The sequence below is a fragment of the Lampris incognitus genome, chromosome 6 (genome assembly GCF_029633865.1).
Source record: "Lampris incognitus isolate fLamInc1 chromosome 6, fLamInc1.hap2, whole genome shotgun sequence".
Lineage (NCBI taxonomy): Eukaryota > Metazoa > Chordata > Actinopteri > Lampriformes > Lampridae > Lampris > Lampris incognitus.
The window spans coordinates 59,097,378-59,118,274 of NC_079216.1; the positions used below are offsets into that span (position 1 = coordinate 59,097,378).

At 47.4% G+C, this 20,897-nt stretch overlaps 1 protein-coding gene across 1 annotated transcript; it reads right to left on the reverse strand.

Annotated features, from left to right (window-relative positions):
- Positions 1-2,246: 2,246 nt before the first annotated feature.
- On the reverse strand, positions 2,247-9,279 carry tph1a (tryptophan hydroxylase 1 (tryptophan 5-monooxygenase) a). The gene is made up of 11 exons (XM_056281283.1): positions 9,190-9,279; positions 5,934-6,068; positions 4,942-5,125; positions 4,733-4,833; positions 4,553-4,620; positions 4,081-4,277; positions 3,804-3,939; positions 3,580-3,706; positions 3,369-3,464; positions 2,724-2,857; positions 2,247-2,540 (listed from the first exon to the last, which is right to left on the reverse strand). Exons 1-11 carry the CDS (start codon positions 9,277-9,279, stop codon positions 2,366-2,368), a joined length of 1,443 nt encoding a protein of 480 aa, XP_056137258.1. The 3' UTR covers positions 2,247-2,365.
- Positions 9,280-20,897: the final 11,618 nt, after the last annotated feature.

Genomic DNA, 20,897 nt, shown 5'->3' on the forward strand with positions numbered 1-20,897 from the left:
ACGTCATAGGCATGTTTATTAGCAGGACGTGACGGGTCACAGATTCTGGCGCAACAAAGTCCGCTTTATCACGGCTCGTCGTTTGAGTTACGACCGTGTTCTGGAGCGCCGAGTTCAGTTTTACAGGCACGGACTCGTCATGAACGGGAGTTCTCGCTCAAGACTGAATACAGGCATGTTGAGAAATACCTACTTCACGAGGCTGTCGGTATTTATACACAGTCTGAGGGACGATCAAAACATTTTAGATATTTTAGGAGTTTTCATTAGTTCGCAAACGTCGAACAGATATTTTAGGCCTCAACAAGAGGACATGTCCAGGACAGTCTTGTCAGCCTAAATCTGGATGCAGGCCGGATGTGGGCCCCTTCAGGCAATGATGCGGCGTTGATGGCCTTCTTCTGGCCCTGACAAAATGGATGTGAGCCTGAAGTGGCTCACATGTATAATAGTAAATATGACCCAAATATGCCGAATCACACGTGGGCCTTTTTTTGGCAAAGATGCGGTGCTCTCGGCAACATGTAATCTGGATGTGATCCTGAAGGGACCCGTGTGGTAAATGGTGAATATGGCCCATATAGCACGAAAAGATATGGGCCACCTTTGGCAAGTATGTGGCATTGCTATGGCTTGGTTCTGGCCCAGATCTGGCAAACAGGAGCGGACCGCCCAAGTGCCATCGTTCCACCTGGTATGTGGGCCGGGTCCGGGCCACAGCCATTTTGCTATCTGGGATGAGTCTCAGATTCAGGTAAACTCTTTAGATGTGCATGGTAAAACACCCAACTACATTGCTTTCGTTTCCTTTAGCATAACTGACACAACAGCGCTTGCAACTCAAATAGACCCCCTTCTTCCAGAGTAGCGGAGCAATTCCGTGTCAGTGAGCGAGGCAGGAGGTGGGGCGTTTTTGTTTTTATTTCTTTTTAAATTTAATCCAACCCATACCAGACTACCTGAAATTCCTCCACATTCTCGGTGAGGTTTCTCGGTGCTGACGATTTGCACTTGGACGAGATGTCCTACCGTGCGTAACGCAGTCCGCGCATGCGCAATGGCACGTTGTAAACCACTTTGGTAGGATGAACACCCTCTGCGCAGCGCGAGTGACAATGTCCACCCGAAGAGGGCAGCACAACTTCGTGTTTTTTTTTTTATGAATGGCGAGGTTGGTTTGGTTGAGATTTGATGTAGGCAGGGAGACAGGCCTACTGCGTGATATAGGATTTAATCATAGTTAAGGATAATAATAATCTGTTCACGTTCAAATCACAATAGAGATGAGATAACTGCCTTCTCGTCATCATTATCGTCAGCATTGTTCTTGTGATTGTCATCACAAATTTGGGATTTATGATATTGGGCTGTGTGTGTGTGTGTGTGTGTGTGTGTATCGGCCCTGTGATGGATTGGCAGCTTGTCTAGGGTGTCTCCCCGCCTGCCGCCCAATGGCTGCTGGGATAGGCTCCAGCATCCCCGCGAGCCTGAGTAAGGATAAGCGGTTTAGAGAATGAATGAATGAATGACTTGACCATTGTATTGATATAAATAAAAAAAAATGTTCCATAGTCAAATGACACCCATTAGACACATAAAGACACAATGAGCATTTTATTTTGTGACATAACCTAACCATAGTATAGTTTATTTTCCATAGAAAAATAATGTTTTGTTTTGTTAGAAGAACCACAGCTGCATTTCACTTCAGGAGAAGATATTCTTGAATATCACTGTAGAGTGAAATAAAGCAGGTTAAAGTACATATACACATTTTGCCAAAATTAATGCTACATAACCATTCGTACAATATTAATACCCACTTTCATGAATTTCAGCAACGATACACAAAAATGATACATACACTAAATACAAACAAATTACATTTTGTACATACTGAAGTGTGGAGAATTTGATTTGGGGAATAAGTATAGTGGTAATAAATACAAAGACTTTCACTGGATGATATACAACAGTAGCCTTAACAAGACGGAGATAGAGCACTTCAGAATTTGTAATTGCTGAGAAAGGGATATTTTATCAAATATATTTAACCATGGACATTCATGTACCATGGTAGTACATTAGCTGTTTGAATAGTAGAGCCAATCCAGCCACGTATGTCGGTACAATTAAAGCAAAGCGGTTTTTCCAATAAAGCAGCTCTGTTTGTTCATCTCACTAATCACTAAATAGGAAATTGTACAACTGCAGACTATACAATTAAAACAATAAAACGGTGCACATTCTATGTATTGACGATGGGGAAGCTACAAGCGGCATCCTTACAGTGCCGCTTTGGGATGATATGGCAGGCCTGATGAGATGTGCTGTTGGCGGGTAATCGAACCACAACTCCAGGCAGTCAGACACCCAGCTGCTTATTGAGCCGGCTGAGCGCATCGCCAACAATGTCAAGCTCGTGTCGGAGCTCCTCCACCACGCTGTTGATGCTGGGGGTGTCTCTGAGTAAATCCACACTCTGTGTGTAAGGGTTGTACCGCACGGTGAACGGGCGCTTGATGGTCTTGGCAAACTCTCTGAAATGTAAAAATAATTTCTCATAATAGTAATGATGCGATCATAGAACTAAGGCATTGTGGGATACGGGGATATTCATACAAATATCTGTCTGTGAGGGTCTCAGTTGCGTGATAAGAAGGTAACTTATTGCGAGCATTCGACATCTAGACTGTTGGGATGCGTTTAGCGATCGAACTCACCTCATTTTGAGTTTCGCCTCCTCGAAACTGTCTGAAGCAAAGTAGACATCTTGAAATGTTGTGATGATGCATTCTTGCTTGCATGTGACTTTGGGGTCAAATGGCATTATCCTCGCATTCCCAGAAAGTGCATGCTGTCGGTAAGAGGCAAACAAAATGAGGAAAATGCATGTGCTGTACTGTATGTAATACTCTATGTAAATATTAGCACACCCTCGATATGAGCACATGAATGGCTTGACTGAGCTACATGGAAAGTCAGTATTGACACAAATTCAGAATGATTGAAAAATGTCAATTCATATACGTGAAGAGGCTGAATATGTGAAAAGGGTAAAACCCATTTGAATCATATCAAAGATATAAATCATCTTCTTTAAACACTTTTAACATTAATATTTGAAGGGACCCAACCTAGCTTAACAATTTTCAAATATAACCAAACTTACGCAATGAGATTTCTGAGTACCTAAACAAGTGATTTACTTTGGTTTGAGAAAGAGAGGGCACACATTTGGAGGACCGTTCATTCCCTCTTTGTGTTAACTTAAATGAACCAACAAATGTGATACTGCAACGCTGCAAAGTATCAGGAGGACAAATGTGAAGATGCCCCATTGTGGAGACCGTTTATAGTGCGGTTACCTTAAGTTCGCTGATGGAAGACAGCAGTCCGGCCCCATATGCTCGTAGTTTCCCTTCCTGTTTGCATAGGCCGAACTCCACTGTAAAGAAGTAGCACTGAAACACAGGATGAAGTGTTATTCACCGACGGGAAAATAGTTTTCACATCTGTTCTCAGTTGTCTTGCTCGAGTTAATGTGGCCAAAGCGTTGTGTGCATCTGTATCACTTACTGTGGCCAGTTTCTGGACTGAATCATCAGAGGCCCCAAGTGATGCGAGACCAATTTCCTGAGAGAACTGGGCAAAGCTGGGCTCTGCTAGCAGTGGCACGTGACCCAGCAGCTCATGGCATGTGTCCCTTTATGAGGGGGGACAAAAGATCGTCAGCCCCTGTAGTTTTACACAAATCCTAAATTTCATGGTCACTTTCCTTGATTTAGATTGACAATACTCACGGCTCTGGGGTGTATAACGGGTCGGAGCTATGGCGCACGTACTGGGTACAATGGAAAACACGGAAGGCCAGGCCCGCTAAGAAGTCTCGGGGAGAAAGATACCCTGCTACAGGCCTGATGGTAAATCCAGTGCGTTCTGTGAAAATAAGGTGGGTAGAAATTACACGAGTGGCTCATGTTAATTATTCTTACAAATTGGAAATGGCTCAAAGTCAGTTTTGTTACATTTGAGATTCAAAAAAACAAAAACAAAAAAACATGTATATGTCCCCTTTACCCCTGAGGAAGCGTGAGACGTCTTCCAGCTGGGGGATGTTGTCCTCCCGACATTCACAATGCTTGGACAGCAGAGGAAGGTTCTTCAGGTATTCCCGGCAGGCATGAGTAGGATACAGCTTGTTGAGCTCTCTGTACACAACGCCCCAAGTCTTCACTTCTTCCTCTGTGAACTCGATGCGAGGAACAGGATCCCCACTGAAACAGTAAGAATTATTACATTAAGCCAAAACAAAAAACAAACAAAAAAACTCAGCAGTTCAGTTTTAATTAGATTGGAGGGATTACAAGACGGTACAGAGGCCTTTTCTGGTAGGATTTGCTTCTAGGCCCGCATAGCCAGCACACACATGACTACAAATACAGCGATGTAAAACGTTCCACTCTCGTGTCTGAACGAGTCAGCGACTTGATTGTAAAATGAAAACAACACACATTTGCATGGTATCCGGAAATTTGAACCTTTCACTTACTGTTTAAAACTCATAGCCAGATCTGCGAAATACTTCCGTCTTTTCCGGTAGACGTTGTCTTTGAAGCCCTGAAAAGCACAGGTAAGGACATGAGAAGGGTACAAACATACCACAAAAAGATTTTGTGAAGAGAAAAAGGTGAAGACTAAAGAGGCAGAGTAAAGCGCTCGCGCTCTGTACCGGATGGTCGGCATCCAAATCTGAGCCGTACATCAGCACCCTGTTGGCACACTTATCCAGGTCTGAAATTTTCTTAGGGAACCAAGGTACATTATCCATATCTGAAAAAAAAAAACAGAAATGAAATTGTTAACTTCCATGCAGGTCAAAATATTTTAGTCACAATTATTCAAGGCCTGGCTGTAGTGCTGGGAGCGCTGCTTGCTAACCTTGCTCAGGGAGACAGGAGTTATCGCGGGGCTCCATGTCCACGATGTTCACATGTTTGCGGAGCAGCTGGATGATTTCGTTCAGTTGTTCGTGGTTGCTGTCGCAGTCCACAAATATTTCAAATTCGGAGTTGCGTCGTTTTGACTTTCTGGACTCAATGTGCACAAGGTTGACGTGGTTCTCCTGCAAAGAGCATTGAGAGTTATCATCTATTACATCTCTTAACACGATGATAAAGTGAGGTCAAACTCAATTTCCTGACCCGAACTAAACCTTCAGTAAAAATACAACTCATTCCAGACACGTTAACCTGGATATACAGAAACATCTATTTTCCAGCTCAGTAACAGGGCAGATGACATCAGTAGTAGGGTGTCTAACAGTTACACTTCGAGGGCTTTTGCCATATTTCACTGAAAACTGGTAGACTGCATAATAGACTACATGAGGGGACATAATTTAACCTGGTTAAAACAAACCAGACTAAAGTTCAAAACCCACAGTTGAAATTAAAGGGGTGGCACACAAACTTTGTCGCTGCCCAACTGATGGGAGATAAAAGTCTCTGAGGATGTGCAACTTTTTCTACAGGAGTTTTGCCTCTGGGAACTCAAATCAGCCTCCTCTTAGTGTTTCAGTGTAAGCCAGGAGGGTATGAAGCTGTTATTACAAACATATGTCCTTCTAAACACTTACTTTTACTTTAACAATGATGAAGCAATATGATATGAAATGGACTGCAATCCATTTTGGCCATTTTCATACCTCAATCACTTGCACTACAATTGCTAAAAATGCAAATTCAGAGCTCGTGTCACTGTCTATAAGGAACGCCAGGTAAAGTGGAAACTATTCAAATGTCATAGAAACGGAGCTGGATTGGCGTTTGACTGCACAGGCTGGAAGTGCTGAACCTGCTTTTTACCAAGTTTTCATGAACACACGACATGAAGCTGCAGGAACCGGCAGAGAATAATGATTCGGTCCTCACTTGGAAAAGTTTAAGCGCCTTCACAAGGCCTCCAACTTCATTCTTCAGGGAAAAGATGATCGCCGCTCGCCCCTTCTCTGGTGTGTTCTTCTTCTCTGTATTCTCTTCGATTTTTGTGAACGTTGATTTATTTATCTGAAAGCAATTAATTGATAATCAGATTTCAACATGTTAGCACTATGATTCAGTAAATAACAGATGTGATCTTTTCATCAGTAAACTAAGTGGCCTATATACAGGCTATGTATCCTGTGTGACATGATATCCATTCCTACGGTAAAAACTGCTAATTGTGATAGACACCAAGAAATGCATGGCAATTCCGGCTTTTATACAGTCCCTCAAATGTCAGAAACATGATAGGCCTGCCCTTCCCCAGCAAATTAATGTTGTTAATGAAAGGCATAGCAAAGCAAATGCTGGAGCTTTTCTCGCTTACTAAAGAGCAAGGTGCATTCCTAAAAAGCTTTCATCTTAATTTTTACAAATGCCAAATTAGACCTAGAAATAGGATTAGCTTTCCGGCATTTAAAACGTGGCTAGACCTTTGGTAGACCAATTGTTTGGAGGGGGAACAAATCTTTTAATTTATATCTTTCTTTCTTTTTTTGTACTAACGTTTTCCCTCATAAGAAAGTAGAGTAAAATAAAATATGGGCTGGAGAGACAGACATCTGAATCTGATTTGAAACCAGGGTATACTTCAGCCAGTGCTTACATCTCAGGCAACATCCAACAACATGTTAGTACCTATCCTACAGACATGATGGACTCTGTTGCTGTTGTGAACGAGGGGTAACTAATAACAACAGGACACATTTAGCCTATTTATCACTCTTATTTCAACAGCATACGATGCAACAGAGAGGAGTGGCTCTGTCAGGGGGCACGGAAATATCCCCATAATCTGGATTAGGGAGGTTTTTTTTTAAATTATTTTGTTTTTATTTATTTTATCTTTTTTTTTTATTCGACAAAATATGAATCCTGATAAAATAAATAGATAACTAGTATATTAAAAGAAACCAAATGAAGAAGTATAGTGTACACGCTTACAGCGGGGCTGGGATTAGAGGCTCAAAAGAAGCTAAACACCCCCCCCCACCCCACACACCCCTCCCCCCGCCCCACCCCGCTCGCCCTGCCGCCTTGCATTTCAGCACATCGGACAGCGACCCTATTAAGAAACCTGCACAACACGCGAAAAAAAACCCCAAACCAAAAGCAGATCTGTGTTGCTCAGATACCGTTGGAAATAAATGATCTATATTTCTGTCTACCCCCCCCCCCCAAAAAAAACAACTTCTTTTCTCCGTTTGTGGAAGGGAAGCTACTGAGCAAGACTAGAAGTGTGAGAGCCAACATACGGGTGATCCTACCAGGTTCCTCCCCTCCATCGCTGTGGAGAGAGCGCGCGGCTGGCGGAGCCGTGTCAGCAGGGACCCGGACAGCATCAGAGCACCGACCGAGACGGGCCCGGGAGGCGCCGGCTCGCTTTAATGGAGATGAACCCGCCTCTGTCCCGGAGGAGCGCCTCACCGCAATCCCGCCCCGGCTCGCCAGCAAGCCTATTATTAGCTACCCGCTCAGCGCCGTAATCTCGCGCCACATTAGCCAGCGTTTAATTAACCCGACACGCGCTCGTTTATGAAGTAGGCTAATCTACCGGCCTCCTCGAGCCCCGCGCGGCGCCTCTCCAGGTCCACGTCGAGCTGGGCCGGAATCTGCGGTCCGAATGGCGAATATGTTGGTATTGTTTTAAAACTGTTTTTTCACCCCACTACCCACCACCCCCAATTAAAAAGTTATCAGGACTGCGACATTTAAATGTCACGATTGTTGCGAGATGATGACACGTGACGTGCGGGTGCTTGTTTGGGCGTTGTGTTGTGAGCCTTGTGTTGGCATTACGTATAAAACCCACCCGGCTGTCCGGATCCGAATCTGAATCGCTCCGTATAAAACCACCCGGGTGTCCGGATCCGAATCTGAATCGCTCCGTATAAAACCACCCGGGTGTCCGGATCCGAATCTGAATCGCTCCGTATAAACCCACCCGGGTGTCCGGATCTGAATGTGACTCTAGACTCCTCGCAGGGTTCCAGTCCGGCTAGCCGCGGGATTTGTCCGCGTGCCGCCCGGCAAAGCTTTCGCGCCAGTAAATTGTCGACGAAATTCAGCCGCGCGCTTACTCCGCCACCCTGCCTCGGGCTCGGAAAGGAGGCGCGCGAGCAGGGTTTTGTCAATCAAATGCCGCGTTTGGCTCAGTTTCGAGTGTTCAGAGACGCGTCAACTCTCTAGATAAGTGGTTCTCAACCTTTTTGGGGTCCTGGACCCCCTGCGTATTTTTGATCTACCCTGAGGACCCCTCCACCTGATCTTGGGGGAGGGGGGTTGCAATTTGTAGAAACAGTAGAAACTGCATTTTAAATTGCATTATAGCATTTATTCACTCTTTGGGGCAAAAATAAGAGCTTTCAGTTGTAACTTAGATATAGTTAACAAAACAGAATTCTTATGCAGTAACTTTCAGATATAGTTAACAAAACAGAATTCTTATGCAGTAACTTTCAGATATATGTAACAAAACAGAATTCTTATTCAGTAACTTTCAGATATATGTAACAAAACAGAATATGTATTCAGTAACTTTCAGATAGATGTAACAACAGAATTTTTATGCAGTAACTTTTAACAATGCAAACGGGAGCGAGATCTCTTATTAAAATACAATAAATTACACTTGTGAAACAGATGTAATTAGAGAAAAAGCCCTGTTACCCTTTATAGTTTAGGTAGATAAAGGTCTCAGTCACATTTGAGTAAAATAATCCCATTTCTATAAATGTCATAGGATCTTTTTTTAAAGATATTTTATTTTCACGGACCCCTTGCAATTACACCACGGACCACTAGGGGTCCGCGGACCCCCGGTTGAGAAACACTGCTCTATAGTGCCGCTATAAAACGCAGACTAGCTTTACATCGCCGTAAAACGGCTCAGATCAAATCGGTTAATATAGCCGGTAGTCAAGTTAACCTAACATGAAATGACCATTTAAATTTGGGGAGGTGGGGGGGGCAAGAAGAAGATTCAACTTTCAAACGTATCAAGAGTTTCTCGGCCACCTGTCCTCAGCCTGCGCTGCCGCCGGTATACAGGTGAAGTACTGTCAGCATGTTCACGCCTGAAATCGAAAAACGTTTGTTTCCACCTTTGAACCTCCTTTAACTGCGCCGTGTGAGGAACTCTTACCTCGTTGTTCAGCAGCTTCTCTTCAAAGGCGATGTTCATCGAGTCAAAAGACCTTCCCCTCCGCGGTCCCTCCACTTTGTTGGAGTACATGGCGGGCCAGTGTTTTTATTCGCAGACTCTCTGCCAGCAGCGCACCTTTAACGACCTGACGTAAAGCGGGCCTGCGCGCACGACCTGCCCGAGCGCGAGGCGCGCCGCTTTTTAACCCGCGTTGGAGAAGGGGGGGCGGCGGGGGAGAGGGGGGGGGATAATCTCACTCTCAACAGCGAATGGAAAAACAGGGCCGTCGCTAACGTCATTTGGGGTCGGGGGGGCTTTATTTCGTCTACCTCATTCATTATCCGAACCAGTTGGGATGTTTATTTAATGAGAGTTTGGAGAGAGGCTGAATTCGAGAGACGTGGCGGTTGAGTGGCTCTTTTTTTCTAAGGCATCTTTAATTATAAGATAAATTTAAATTTATAGGTTAAACCGTAACTTTTGAGTTGTACTACCGTTTGCTCAGTGAACCAACAACGTAAAAGCGAATGAGCAAAAATTCATCACATTTTATAAAAAAAAAAAAAAGCATTTCTAATAATGTCTTTGTGTGTTCGTTTTAGTCAACCAGTATACCGAGGTATCCGCACAGAGACATAAATACACTCAGCTGAACTCCGACCTGATTTTCCTCCACCTGAAACCTTCCCAAGCCCGTGTTAGCAGTCTAGTCTGGTAGCTTTATTTTCTTTGTGTACATTTGTAATAGTGGACGCAGACTTAACCCCTCTTTTCGTGGACACCTCATCTGTCTGCTTTGTAGTGTCGTTTCAAACGTTGAGACGTGGACACTTAGTTCAGTTCGAGGTTTGAAAAAAGGATTCCAACATTTCCCATCTTCTCTTCACTGATCTGGATCAAACCACTTCCCCCTCTCCAGACGCCATACGCCTGCGCTGCAAGGGCCGATGGGCTGTCATGCGTGTGATGAAACAAAGGAGTGAGGTCTGCACACTGAAGTGCTCCCAGTACTCACTGAGCCTGAGGGAGACCTGATAGATCAAAACCTTGCCGAATAAAATGAGTATTGGGAGCACGTCAGTGTTCAGACCTCACTCTATGTTTTGCCGTTTTTGCCTTGTGCCTCGATATTTTGTGCACACACTTGGCTCATGCGCATGACTCAAACAAGGCCAGTATTTAGGATGTTTACCCGTCTGCAGCACTGTGTGTCTCCTGAGATGAGGAAAACCACTTGGAGCTCAGACGGCTCATCTCAGCCAGACACAAGATTTAAGAGCACCTAAGCCACCTAACCTTCACCGGATAATAACGTACTTATTCTTCTAGATTTATACTGTCCCTCCCGTTACAAAGACGACTGGTCAGGCCTCTCCCAGCTTGATGAGTTTACTGTCTTGACAAGATGGCCGGCTACTCCAGTTGGCTCAATACAACTCTAAGGACAACAATACACGTGGGTGATGCACAGTAGGTTTCTCTCAGGTGGTCTCCAGCCTGTGCCACGCGTGACACAAACACAAGCTTTACACAACTGAGGAAGCAGTCAAGGCTACTTCCTCCTCTCCGAGACTGGGGAAGAGAAGAGACATGGGGAGCTCATTTCTTCTCTGGCACTGTGCAGGATGGTAGGTAGTGTGATAACGGGGCCAGGTTTTACTGCATAGTAGAAGCATGTCGATCTTTGTGGACCAGTTATTTGAATGTGCGCTGGAGTGACAATGCCTTGTAAAAAGCCATTATCTTGAAAACTTAACCTCTTTCTTTGTGACAGAGCCAAAAACAATGGGGGGGGGGGGGCTAAGGACTAGAACCACAGCAGGGACTTGTCATTATCAAAGAACGGTGAGATTGGCCAGGACCACATATCACATCCATGTTGGTCTGTTTATAATCATATGCCTAGACCTCTCGAGACCGGTTCTCCATCATGTTGTGTCTGATGTAGCATCATGGAGCTAGTTGCATGTCAGCCTTCATTCTATGTTCAGTTTACAAATGTTTGTATCGATTTACTGATGTGATAATTTCTCTGGGCAAATGTACTGCAATGTCACCAATCTAATATCATAGCTTTTTTTTTTCATTTTCACCTGACTCGCGTGACTAAAGGTAATGTGGCTTGGGCTGATCTCCGGTAGGCTATTCAAAGGGTGTTTGGTGCAGGTGCATTGAGGTGCTCCTTGCTACTGAGGAGTTCAGTGAGGTCAGAGTGTAGAATAGAATAGATGGCTCATTGTTACTGCCGCTTCTGCTGGCATTTCTCTCCTTGTGCGTTAGCGCTGCCAAGCTTCAAGAGAGGGGGAAAAACACAGAAAAAATAACTCACAAATAACCTTTTTCCAACAAAAGATTTATCAAGGTTAGTTCATCCACACTTCATGCTTTACGATTCGTGCAAAATATCTCTCCTTGTATTTTCAATCAAACAAAATCTATTGGCAATACAAAAATGGGTGCAGTTTTACAGTGATGTACAATGAAATAATACACATACTACTCAAGTGTGCAAGGTGCCTGATTTATTCATTCAGACCGCTGTATTTGTCATAAATGTACGAGTAAATTGTGCTGCGGTGTGAACCGTACCGTGTCTACTTATCTTTTCCCTCCACTGCCACAGCATATGCACACTCTGGACAGAGATGGAGCAGACCTCAACTGATTCTGCTTACAGGAGCAGGCGGTCGGCCTTTGCTTTGCTTTGCTTTTCTTTTCTTGTGGCTCTCAGACTAGTGTCGAAACCCACGTTACTTATTATATCATGTCCCTCGTTATGTCTGTCGTTCATTCAAAGATGTTCATCATTCTGGAAACAAATCATGGCCAATGCCAAGTAAACACCAATCTTCTGTGTATGAATAAAAGCCCTCAGTGGTGAAGCGTGGGAGTGTTGCTTAAGTAAGCCTAACAAATGACACAGGTTATAGATGGCCTTGTCATCTGAGCCTCAGATCTGCCGCGTGGGGTGTCTGCCCCAATTCTGTTCACTTCAATCAGACAGATTTGCAGGCCGTGTCTGAGTATTGAGCTGCAAGAGATTCAGCTCATCTCTTATCAGCTGTGGTATAAGCGAGCGGCCCACTGTAGTGCATCAGTATCTTTTAGTGTACCATTGCAGTCCCCCCCCCCCCAAGCATCCGTTGTTATTGTTTACCATTACAGTTATGGGGCTTTATTTGATCATCTGTAGACCTGCTAGGTACTACCTCTACTATTATAGTACCCAGATAGCATCCGGATGTGGGCCACTTCAGGCAGTGGTGCAGCACTGATGGCCTTCTGACCCTGACAACATGGATGTGAGCCTGAAGTGGCCCACATGTATAATAGCAAATATGGCCCAAATATGGCAAATCAAATGTGGGCCTTTTTTAGCAAAGATGCGGCGCTCTCGGCAGCATGTAATCTGGATGTGACCCTGAAGTGCCCCGTGTGGTAAATGGTGAATATGGCCCAAATATCACAAAATAAACATGGGCCAGCTCTGGCAAATATGTGGCACATGCAGCATTGCTATGGCTTGGTTCTGGCCCAGATCTGGCAAACAGGAGTGGACCGCCCAAGTACCATCAATCCACGCGGTATGTAGGCCGGATGAAGTGTCGGGTGTGGGACGGGTCCGGGCCACAGCAATTTTGCTATCTGGGTATTTTAGTTACTGGTGTGATCGCCTGTGGGCAAGGAGAGCTGGCTTGACTTGAATGGATTAGTTTTATCCATGCAAGTAAGTGTTGGAGGTGTGGTACACCAGCGTGCGGTGTTTGGGTTTCCACTTAGAATCCCAGGCCTCGCAGCAGCGGTCCGGTAATAGAATTCCCATCAGTCATCGGAGCCAGAGGCCTGCTGGAAGAACCAACTAATCAGAGCTGTGAATGGCCCCGCTGCTTAACTAGCTCCGCTTCCTGAAGGGGAGACTCGCTCCCTTTAATTAGCCACAATTCTTTCACCGCGGAACAAACAACGGCATATGCCCCTTTGCCGACAAGCCTGACAGTGTACACAATGGACAGAGCACGACGGAGCAACGAGCCGAACACCTGCCGCACACCAACCACAGAGAACACACAAAATGCGTACGTGATACAATTCAAAAGTGATCTTTTTATACGTGCATGTAAAGGATATTGGGGGAAAAACCTGTTCAATACACGCCTCTTTTCGAATAGGCCTCGATTGCATATTCATTTAATTTCCTTGACCATTCGTGAGTAAATATTCTGCCACCGAGGCATTAAAGCGCGTTTCTTTTTTTAGATTTGCCATTTCATTCCTCACCCCTCTTCAGTGAAGATGCCCTTCCAGTGCTTCCTGAGACGAGCGTTGTCCTTAGTGATGGACAAGGACTGGGGGAATGTATTATGTATAGCAATTAACCGAGGTTATATGGGTACTTTTCTCTCCACCGTTTCGTGATTTCAATTACGCAATAGTTTGGATAGTTTGGCAACCGTAACTGTGTGTCAAAGGTGAACAGGTAGGCAAACAACAAGCATCAGCGTCACCGGCACAATTTGGGGAAACGGAAAACGTCGCCGCCTCCAACGTGGACGGATGGAAAAGTTTTATTGTGATTCTGTTGACACGAGATAGAAAGCCAGGGATCTCAGGAAATGAGCTGAAGGGGCTTTGATTGCGCCCGCGAGCTTGAGGCCTCTTTAACGAGCCCTCGCCCAGGTGGTTGTGAATAGGCTGTCTTTTTGGAATCAAAGGAAAGGGAATGTGACACACACACACACACACACACACACACACACACACACACACACACACACACACACACACACACACACACACACGCACACACGTTATGTTAAAATAACAAGACAAAACCGGAGCTGTCTTTGGAGCTGAACCTACTCCATTTAATCAACATACCGAACTGACCATCAAGCAAACATGTGACGTAAACACAACACTGAAATTAACGTAAATCGATGCGCTGTCGTAACAGTGCCAGATGTAACATCCCCCCCCCCTTCCCATAACCTAGGAGTGGTACTCAGTCTCAAAGTCACACACGCCTTCTGCGTGCCCTGACCGGACAGGGCTCGGATGCAGCAACTACTGGCGGTGGCCTCATTGTGTCAGGCTGGGCTGGAGGGGCTGGTGTTGCTCCTGCATCGAACCGTGCGGCCGGCACACCTGGTCTCGGGCCAGGGGGGGCCTGCACCTTACCAAGGCGGCTAGCATGCCAGTGAGTGCCGTCGGCAAGCCTGAATGAAGCTGGGCCAAGCTGTTGGCTGACCTGAACAGGGTCCGACCAGAATGACTGGAGCTTGTTGTCACGGTGGGGTGGCCAGATCCTGACCCAGTCCGAGACGGCGATGGCAGATGGTCTGGCATGTCGGGCCCTGTCGAAGCGATTCTTCATCAGGCGTTGGTGTGTGGCAAATGTGTCTTGAACTGGGTGGACTGGGCCTGAGCCAGTGTAGCGCGGAGCCTGTCCAGAGGTAGTTGCAGCTCCCGCCCCAGCATGAGGGAAGCTGGGGAGACTCCTGTGGTGGCGTGTTGGGTGGCCCGGTAATGCAGCAGTATCTGGAGGAGGCTGGTGGTGAGCATGCACCCTTGTGCCAGGTGGGCCCTTATTCCCCTTCACAACAGGGTTGTAAAAGGCTGTGCGGATGTGGTGGATCCCCTTCCCCGCCAGATAGGAGGACAGCTCGTGGGAGACCATTTGGGGGCCGTTGTCAGTCGTGATCCTCTTGGGCAGACCCCAACATACAAACAGGGTGTCGAGAATGTCAATCAACGCCTTGACTGTGACTGAGCCCACAGGTGTCACCTTGGGCCACTTAGAGTGGAGGTCGTAGACCACAACGAGAAAGCACTGGTGATGCGGTACCCCATGCAGCTCGCTGCAGACGTCAAGTTGCAGGTGCTCCCAGGGTTGGAACGGCCAGTCCAACAGCTGCATGGGCAGGGCTGGGGCTGGGGCCCTGGTCTTACCACTGAAGAGACAGGCAGTGCAGTCCTTGACCAGGGTCTTGATTTCCCTGTCCATGCCTGGCCACCACACGACATCGCGACACCGCTGCTTGAGCCTGACTATGCCCAAGTGGCCCTCATGTGCCATAGCAAGGATAGTGTCCGAAGGGCACCTGGGGCCACAGTGCAGAGCCCATGAGCGATGCAGGTGTCATTGCAACACGACGAATCATTCTTGACCCTGAAGTAGGGGAGCAGCTCGTCTGGTACCCTCGCCGGCCAGCCCTGCCTGATGTAGGTCGAGAGTGTAGGGAGGGTGGGGTCGTCAGCTGAGGCATCCTGGAGCTCCTGCAGGGACACCGTCTCTTGAAGGTGTGTGTGGAGGAGCTGGACGAGGTCATGTTTGGCCTGGTTCCATTCGGGGCCCAGAGGTGGGGCTGAGGGTGGGCTGGAGATCGAGCATGATAGCAGGTCAGCCACCACGTTGTCCCAGCCTGGTATGAACTGCAGGCGGAAGTTGTACTGTTGCAGGTGGTTGGCCCGACGGTGGAGACGGAGTGGTTTGTGGCCGGTGCCTGATGTGGCCAGCAGGGTGGTGAAGGCCTGGTGGTCCGTCCTCAGCATGAATAAGCATCCGTAGAGATACATGTGCCGGCGCTCACATGCCCGGAGGCCTGCTAGGGCCTCCCGCTCCCCCACTGAGTACCTCTGTTCCGTGAGGCTGAGAGCTCGTGGGGCGAAGGCAATTGGCCTCTCGATCCCGTCTTGCAGCTGGGACATCACAGCACCAATGGCTGTGGCGGAGGCATCGCATGTGACAAGGGTGGGGCTGGTCAGGTCAAAGTACGCCAGAACTGGTGGTGAGGTGAGCTGGGACTTCAGGAGGCGCACGGCATCTGAGCAGGCAGGTGTCCAGAGCCAGAGCTCGCCATGTTTCAGTCGCTGTCGCAGTGGCGCAGTTGTGGCCGAATACTGTGACAGGAAGCAGAGGCAGAACGCTGTCATGCCCAGAAAGGAGGCCAACTGAGTGGTTGAGGTTGGCTCTGGGACCCGGTGGATGGCCAAGTGGAGTGGACACATGCCGTCAGCAGGGAGGCAGAACCCCACAAACTCGATGGCTGGGGCAGCAAAGACACACTTCTCGCCACTGAGTGTGAGGTGGTGCTTGACCATCGCACTGAACACACTGTGGAGGCGCTTGTCGTGGCTCTCAATGGTGGCCCCATGCACCACGATGTCATCAAGGTAGATGGCCACACCTGGGATTCCAGCAAAGCTGGAGGCCATGATCTTTTGGAAGCAGCAGGGGGCAGAGCTTAGGCCAAAAGCCATGGGTTTGTAGCGGAAGACCCCTTTGTGGGTGATAAACGCAGTGAGGTTGAGGCTCTCAGGGTGTAGTGGCACCTGGATGTAGCCCTGGCGGAGGTCCAGTTTAGAGAAGACCATGGACCCATGGAACTGGGCGGTGAGCTCCTCTGTCATTGGCAGGGGGTACTTGTCAGGGATGATGGCCTTGTTTACCGCTCTCAAGTCCACGCAGAGTCGCAGCCCCCCAGACTTCTTCTTCGCCACCACCAGGTTGGAGATCCAGGGTGATGCGTTCACCTGCTCGATGATGTCGCTGTCAAGCGTGCTCTGTAGCTCAGCAGAGATGTCATCGCGGAGAGCCAGGGGAGAGCGGCAGAGAGGCTGGATGACAGATGTCACTTTCGGGTCTAACAGGGGCTGGTGAGTGAAGAGCTCGAGGCAGCCTACACCGCTGAACAGCGGTGTAGGCTGCGGTGTGAATCTCTGAGCCAGTGGTGTCCAACAGGGTGAAACCGAGGCTGTTGAATAGGTCGAGGCCTAGGAGGTTGGTACCGTGGCGTGCAATATTGAACCTGAAGACTGGCACCGTCTTCTCTCCAACGTAAATCGATGCACTGTCGTAACAGTGCCAGATGTAACACACACACACACACACACACACACACACACACACACACACACACACACACACACACACACACACACACACACACACACACACACACACACTTGTTTCATTATCCTTATGAGGACCCCTCATTGACTACATTCATTTCCTAGCCCTTAACCCTAACCTGAATCACGCAAACTACATGCCTATCCCTAATCCTTACCCTGGCCTTAACCTAACCCTAATTCTAACCTTAACCCTAAAACCAAGTCCTAACCCTAAAATAGACCCTTTTCCTTAAGGGGACCTCTAAAATGGCCACACAAGGCAGGTGATTTTTGGTTTTCTATCCTAATGAGGACATTTGATCCACATTAGGATAGTTAAACATGTACACACACAAACACACCAACACACACACACACACACACACATTCTTTATTCCTTCATTATCCTTCTTGCTCGCCAGGCAACAGGTACTCTGCCAGTGTCGGCTCTGTTTAACGCAATCCCCGGGCATCGCAGTCTGCTCAGTTTTTGTTTTTTGTGTGTTTTTGGGGGGGGGGGCGGGGGGGTATGGCCTTAACATAATTAGTGCCGCTCGATTCCTACAACTCATGCTCACGCAGCAGTCTCTTAATCTCATGACTCGTATAAAGAAGTCGCGGACGGCCCGGTCCACACATTGGGAAATAATGTAATTTGCATCCACATCAGACCTCTCTAATTCGCTACGTGAACAGTGAACGAGAGGGGAAAAGGTACGCGTAAGGAGTTTACGGACACGTTATCTCTGCGTTTTAGCGGTTAACACGAAGGCCAACGCTCATCGGAAGCCACGCGTTTAAAATCGCGCGCGTCACCCAGCCTGCCATTCTCACTTGATGCAGCGGTTCCACAGAGTGCCGTTCACGCGCATCACCGAAGGGGGCAGTCTCTGGACAGTAACGCGGCGGACATGCTGTGCAACGGCGAAAGGATGCGTGTACACAATTAACGACCGGTTTCACGCTAGTGTAAACTACTAATAAGACCCGTTAGCCCCTAGCTAACGGGTCTGACCCTTTAGCCCACCGGTTAGTGATGTCGCCTTGTGGTGCAGTACACTTCGTATCGAATCCCGCACCGGGCAAGAAAATAGCTCGGTTACTATTGGTGGCAGCGGTGGGATCCGGAAGTGTGCAGATCCTCAGAAGTCTCTTCGGAGCGCGGGAAGAACAAAGCGCGAGGGCGCGCTTCCGGGGAGGGTGACGACTGTAAACTACTAATAACACACGTTAGCCCCCTAGCTAACGGGTCTGACCCTTTAGCCGAGCGGTTAGTGACGTCACCTTGTGTTGCAGTACACCCTGTATCGAATCCCGCACCGGGCAAGAAAATACCCGGTTACACTAGTTTTTAAAACATATATAGCGGCTCTGATTTAGGCGCTTTAATAAGACATGCATGTTCGCACGAATAGCCAGAAATGGAGCCAGCCGATTTCATCGCCAAGGCAAAATGTCAGGCCCCTTAAAATAAATTGCAGCAGTGTGGGTGGGAGCACACAGGGAAACAAGCGAGAGCTGCCGCTCGGCATCAACGTCAGACAAACCCCGACATCTGTCTCATCTTCCGAAAGAACCGACGTCCGCACAGAGCAAGGCGTGCTTGTGCAGTGAGCGCGGAGTCAGATTATATCAACGTTGTTTTAAGACTCGGCAGATCTACAGTGGAGTTGGCAGGGCGGCGGGAATCGTGTGAGCTTCCCGCTGATCTCTGTGACAGGACTGCGCCGGGAGGAGGCCCTCAAGACCAAGAGCACCGTGCAAACGTCCAAGTTACTGGCTGCGAGCAAGCTTCGAAAGGGCAAGTATGACCACGTCTTCATCATCACAACGCTTTGCGGAGCGGGGACAGAAGACTGGCTGTCAAAGTGACGGCTCTCGTCATTGGCTGCGCGCGAGGTCCGGGTCCTGCAGAGAGATCACGATTAAGAGACAGTTTTTTGACCATACAAGCTCCCCAACTCTAGATTTCCATTAGAAAGAGTGTTCTACATATCAATCCGGCCGTTAATTAAAAAGCTGCTATATTCACGCAGCCTTCGTGAGCTGGCTGGAAATGCGCAGGTTGTCCTGCACTCCTAACATGAGTGGGCGAAATGCAGCATTTGGAAACCAAATGAGTTCACTGTTGCCAGGCTCGGGCCTTTCATCTGGTCTTATTGTCCTTATTGAGTGACTGTCACCCTCTCTGAAACACTTGATGTTGTCATCAGCACGTCCATTACTCATATGCTTGGAAAGGATGACTCAATACACAGTGTTCATATCAAACATGTTTACATTTACAAAATTATCAGCATTTATGTGAAGTTTTTTTTTTAATGAAATATGAAGCTGGAGGGAATTTATGAAAAGGAGACTTGTGGTGGTGGCAAAACTTTTTAAGAGTTTACCTTGACATTGAATAGGAAGGAAACCAACCACTTTGTACATTTGGGCTACAAAGGCATTTCCTATCTGCATTTTGTGTACGTACACTGATGGACCAATACATGATGACCACCTGCCTAATAGGCTGTTGGTCCTCCTGTGGTATCTGGCACTAAAACATCAGCAGCAGATCCTTCAAGTCCTGTAAGTTGTAAGGTGGAGCCACCGTGGATCAGACAATCCAGCACATCCCACAGATGCTCAATTGATTGCTGTAAGAGCTTGGAGGCCAGGGCAACACCTTGAACACGTCATGTTCCTCAAACCATTCCTGGACAATGTGTGCAGGGTGCATTATCCTGCTGAAAGAGGCCACTGCCATCAGGGAATACCATTCCCATGAAGGGGTGGATCTGGTCTGCAATGATGTTTAGATGGCATGTATTAAATGATGTCCACATGAATGGCCAGACCCAGGGTTTCCCTGCAGAACATTGCCCAGAGCATCACACTCCCTCCACCGGCTTGTCATCTTCCCACAGTGCATCCTGGTGCCATCACTTCCCCAGGTAAACAGCGCACACATACACGGCCATCCACGTGATCTAAAAGAAAACGGGCCTAATCGGATCAAGTGATCTTCTTCCACTGCTCCAAGGTCCAGTTCTGATGCTCACATGACCATTGTAGGCATTTTTGATGGTGGACAGGGGCCTTCATGGGCACTCTGACCAGTCTGCGGCTACGCAGCCCCATATGCAGCAGAGTGCGATGCACTGTGTTGTGACACATTCCTCCCCTAACCATCATTAAAATTTTCTGTGACTTGTGCCACAGTAGACCACCTGTCGGGCTCGGACCGGATGGGATAGCCTTCATTGCCCTCACACATTGATGAGCCTTGGTCGCCCAACACCCTGTCACCAGTTTGTGGTTTGTCCCTCCTCGATCAGTCGGTAGGTACCCACCACTGCTGACCAGGAGCACCCACAAGCCTTGCTGTTTCAGAGATGCTCTGACCCAGTCGTCCGGCCATAACAATTCGGCCCTTGTCAAATTCGCTCAGGTCTTTACTCCTGCTCATTTCTCCTACATCCAACACGTTGACTACAAGAACTGATTGTTTGTTTACCATCTAATCTACCCAGATCTTGACATGTGTCCTTATTTGGAGATGATCAACGCTACTTGGTTCACCTGTGAGTGATCATAATATTTTGGCTCATCAGTGTATATAGTGTATAACTGCAGTTAATGTCATTTGCATTCACAGGGAAAAGCAACGTTCTTGACAAGCTTTTCATTCCAAAACAATTATCACGGAACGTTCTTGATGAATAACATTTCATAGAAGATTTAGTAACTTCAACAGGTGATGGCTGAAAATTTTCAATAAAACTTAAAAAACAAAAACCAATGCATAACATGCTTCATTAACCTCAAAA